The sequence below is a fragment of the Dipodomys ordii genome, unplaced genomic scaffold (genome assembly GCF_000151885.1).
Source record: "Dipodomys ordii isolate 6190 unplaced genomic scaffold, Dord_2.0 Scaffold64, whole genome shotgun sequence".
Taxonomy (NCBI): Eukaryota; Metazoa; Chordata; class Mammalia; order Rodentia; family Heteromyidae; genus Dipodomys; species Dipodomys ordii.
Window position 1 is genome coordinate 5,805,196 of NW_012267280.1, and position 4,184 is coordinate 5,809,379.

Sequence of the window (4,184 nt, forward strand, 5' to 3'; positions counted from 1 at the left end):
AAAATGAACCCTTAGATATGTATTTTAATGTTTTTTCTTTCATGCATGTGTTTCTAACGCATTTATAAGATTATTTCTTTGTTGCTTTGTATGTCCCTCCCCCACAGTATAACCCCTGCTTTCACTATATTTGATGTCGGTATAATTTGTGGAGGAGATGGGGAAAAACAAGTCGTTTAAGGAGAAGTACAAGTTGTCTTGTCAAAAACGAACTTTACAACTTTGGTGGGGGGGGGAAGGATTGAGTGGGGAGGGGGCTGGGAAGGGATATGAAGGGTAAACAAAGGAGGAGGCTGCAATGCTTGATAAGAAATGTACTCATTATCGTGCCCATGTAATTGTAACCCCTCTGTACAGTATGTTCACAAAAAATAAAATTTTAAATTTAAATTAAAAAAAAAAGAAATCCTGTGATATGTGTTCATATTCAGGTGTGCCCGCCCACATCCTGGGTGTGCAGCTGGTCTATTCGAGGCCACAGCACATGTTCCCATCAGTGGACATCAGCCCTTGCTGCTGTCTTTCCTTGCATAGTGAGCACACTGGCCTACTATCCCAAGAACCCTTGGGCCAAGCACTTGGTGAGGCATGGATCCAAACACAACCATGGTGAGAAGGTAGTTTACTCCAGCTGACCTTCACTGCCTGTCTCTGAATAAACTGGATGCCCACATGAGCTTTTAAAACCACTGCACCCGCACAGACACATGTATCATGTGAACTGAAGCTGAACATGTGCTCCTTACTAAATTTCCTAGCTAAATTCACATGTCACCAAAGCCCCTGAATCTACAAAGTGAGTTCTGACACCATCTGTTATAGTTTGTGGAGAGGAGAGAGCAGCAAAGAGGAGTTGACTGCTGTGCCACTCAGATCCTGAGTCTCTGGCTTCAGAAGACAAGGCTGACCCCTTCCGTTTGACCTCCACAGCAGCCTCAGATAACCTGTGAGGCAGGAAAGGGCATGTTTGTGAACGTGGGGTCTTGTATGCATCCACCATGCTAGGCAGCCCCTCCTGTGCAGGCAGCCTGGTCCTGACCTCAGTCAGCCCTGGAGTGTGGAGCATGACATCTTTACCTCGATGAGTGGTGTCTGCTGGGTCTGTGAACCTGTCTGTGAACCTGGGTCTGTCTCCATGATGCGTGTACCTGCTTTGCCTTTGTCTCAGGGAAGGTGGCCATCCAGAAAGAGGACCTGCAGAAGTACCACAACAGGGACACGTGGTTCCAGCTGCAGCACGTAGATGCGGACTCAGAGGTGCAGGTGAGGCTCGGGCACCAGGCAGGTCTGGTCCTGGACAGGGCACAATCACGGTGTCCTGGGGCCTCAGCAGGGAAGGAGGCCTAGCAAACGTGCTTACTTTCTCTTGCCCAAATTACAATTATAGTCCATTCTTTTGGTTATTGCTATACTTTTTCAAGCACATGGAAGCAGCTAAAAGATAGGGAAGGGCATTGAGGTAATGACTGTTAGATGTGTGAGCCCAGCAGTGAGCTGGGCATTAGAGAGGTGAACACAGCAGTGAGTTCTGGAGTAGAGAGGTGAGTGAGCACAGCAGTGAGGTCTAGAGTAGAGCAGGCTGGGAAGAGGTATGCATAGGAAGGAGCAAGGTGTACCTGATGGGGTGGGGGGAATAGCTGCTGTGTGTTAATCACATCTGGGGCATGCTCCTCACAACAGGCACCCCAGGAGCACAGGACCTGAGATCAGAAAAGCTCTTCCACAGCTGGGCCCCTGATGGAGCTCCATGCCTTATGTCCAGGCACTTTTAGGCAGTAGGCTGTTAGGCCTGCCTACCTCATTCCCTTAAGCCCCTCCTCATCAGGGTGGACACAGGTTGGGGCTTCAGAATTTCCCCCTGCTGAGGTGTGTCTGGCTCTGGAGATGTGTGGAGCCTGAGCCAGGATGGGGCCTCCCTACCGATTACCTCAGCCTCCTGGAGCCCCTGGTGCTGTGAGAATTAAGGAGATGCTATAACCATTGGCAGAAGAAGTATAAGCAACCAGCTAGGAGAGCAGAGCCTGTGCCAGAGGTCACCTTAACACATTAGCACGACACACCCTCCCTCCCCTGGCTCCTCTGAGAAGAGGCAGCTGAGGGTGTGCGGCATTGATTGCAGACCTATAATCTGTTCCTCCCAGCTCCCTGAGAGAGACCACCTAGATCTCTTCGGGTTTTGTTTTGTGGGTTTGTTTGATTTTATTGGGATTTTATTCATTTCATTGCATAGCCTTTGCATTTTCATTTATATTTTTACTTGATTTTTATTTCTTGGGGAATAGAGATCAGAAAGTTCGTATGTTCTCATTGTACCTGGCAGACTCCAATCTCACCAGCTTACATGCACACAGGTTCATGTTTTTTGTGAGGAAATGTACATTTCCAAAGAATGCCATCTTAACCACTGGCAAGTACAGTCCAGAGGCCCTCCACACCTCTACCCTGCTGTGAGGCAGCTCTAGAGCTCTTTCATCTTCTCCAACTGGAGCTCCATCCCTATTACATGCTGCTGTCTCAGAGTGCTACTCTCAGGACCTCAGGAGCACACCCTGAGACCTATGTCTTCCCATGTCTGATGGAAGCGGAAAAAGTACCAGAGGGTACTCATTTCACTGAGCGCGGTGTTTGGCATGTATCAGGCTCCTCCACCTTCATAAAGCTGAGTAACAGTCACTGCCATTTGGCTGTTGGATATTCTTTGCAACTTGATCCCATGTTTAAATTTGTGTAGCTGCCACCACCATTATCAAGATTCAAAACTTCTGTCACCACAGAGCTATAAGTAAGAATGCACATGTGAATCTCACAGCTGGAGGGAAATTTCCTAACTAATGCCGGAAGGCAGCCAGTGTAGGGGTGAGTCCCTCCCTGGAGCAGTGTGACTTTCATGTCTGTGAGTGTAGATTCTGACCCCAGATTCTGTCCGGCCTCCTGGGAATGTAGATTGTGAAAGAAATGAAGTTGCTGTTAAAAGGCTGAGGAAGCTTACGATGCCTGTGGCCCCAGTGGGCACTATACTTAACTCCGTTCTGGTGTGTATAGCTCTGGAAGTTTCTCATCTACAAAGTGGCTGAGACAGGGAGGCAGTGTCCCCCTCCAATCTGACCCTCGTCTTTCAACCACCATCTTTGCTCCATAGCTGCTGTACATTTTGAAATGTCATATTTACAGTTTTTAGAAGGGCAGAGGGCAGCATGTGGCTTCCGAGATCTACCTGTTCTGTAATTGGCTCTGAAATTGACATATATCAGGAAAGAGCATTGCAAACAGGGCCCACTTGAGAAAATGTGTATTATAGAAGTGGAGAAAAAACAGTTTAGAAGCATTTAGCTTTCTTCTGGAACTGATGTGTTTTTGTTTTATTTTATTTTGCTTTTATGCCTGTCTGGGGTCTTGAACTCAGGGCCTAGGTGCTGTCCCTGGGCTTTTTTTTCTCAAGGGCCTCTTCCACTTGAGCCTCACCTCCACTTCCAGAGTGTTTTGGTAGTTAATTGGAGATAAGAGTCTTAGGGACTTTCTTGCCCAGGCTGGCTTTGAACCATCATCCTCAAATCTTAGCCTTCTGAGTAGCTATAATTGTAAGTGTGAGCCACTGTTGACCCCTGGGACTGGTGATTTTTTTTTTTTTGTCAGTCCTGGGGCTTGAACTCTGGGCCTGGGCGCTGTCCCTGAGCTCTTCAGCTCAAGGCAAGTGCTCTACCACTTGAGCCACAGCACCACTTCCAGTTTTCTGGAGGTTAATTGGAGATAAGAATCTTACAGACTTTCCTGCCCCTGCTGGCTTTGAACTGTGATCCTCAGATCTCAGCCTCCTGGCGTAGCTAGGATTACAGGCGTGAGCCACCAGTGCCCGGCTTAGAATGGATGATTTTAAAGGGCTCTGGTAAGCCCGTTTATTATGTACAGTCAGTTGCCTCTGCACTTTACTTGGCACAATGATTGGATACAAGGAGGGCCCACCCAGGAGGTAGGGGCTGGGGTTGCCCAGTCTCTGAAGTCTTCAGGCTCTGAATGTGGAGGGGATCTGGATCCTGGCTTCTCTCCCCTCCAGGAAGCTGTTTGTAAGCTGGCTGTGAAATGCATGCTGTATTCAGGGCAGAGGACAGACCCATTTGTCACACAGCTTCCAGGGTGTGTGGGGTTGTGTGTGTGTGTGTGTGTGTGTGTGTGTGTGTGTGTGTGTG

The 4,184-nt window shown here is 48.3% G+C and overlaps 1 protein-coding gene across 2 annotated transcripts in view; it reads left to right on the plus strand.

Moving 5' to 3' along the window:
- The window catches only part of Rasa3 (RAS p21 protein activator 3), a 58,431-nt gene that overhangs the window by 20,305 nt on the left and 33,942 nt on the right, over positions 1–4,184 (plus strand). For both annotated transcript variants that reach the window (XM_013022798.1, XM_013022796.1), the window contains exon 4: positions 1,169–1,263. In XM_013022798.1, coding sequence (XP_012878252.1) covers positions 1,169–1,263 — 95 coding nt within the window. The remainder of the gene's footprint in view (positions 1–1,168; positions 1,264–4,184) is intronic.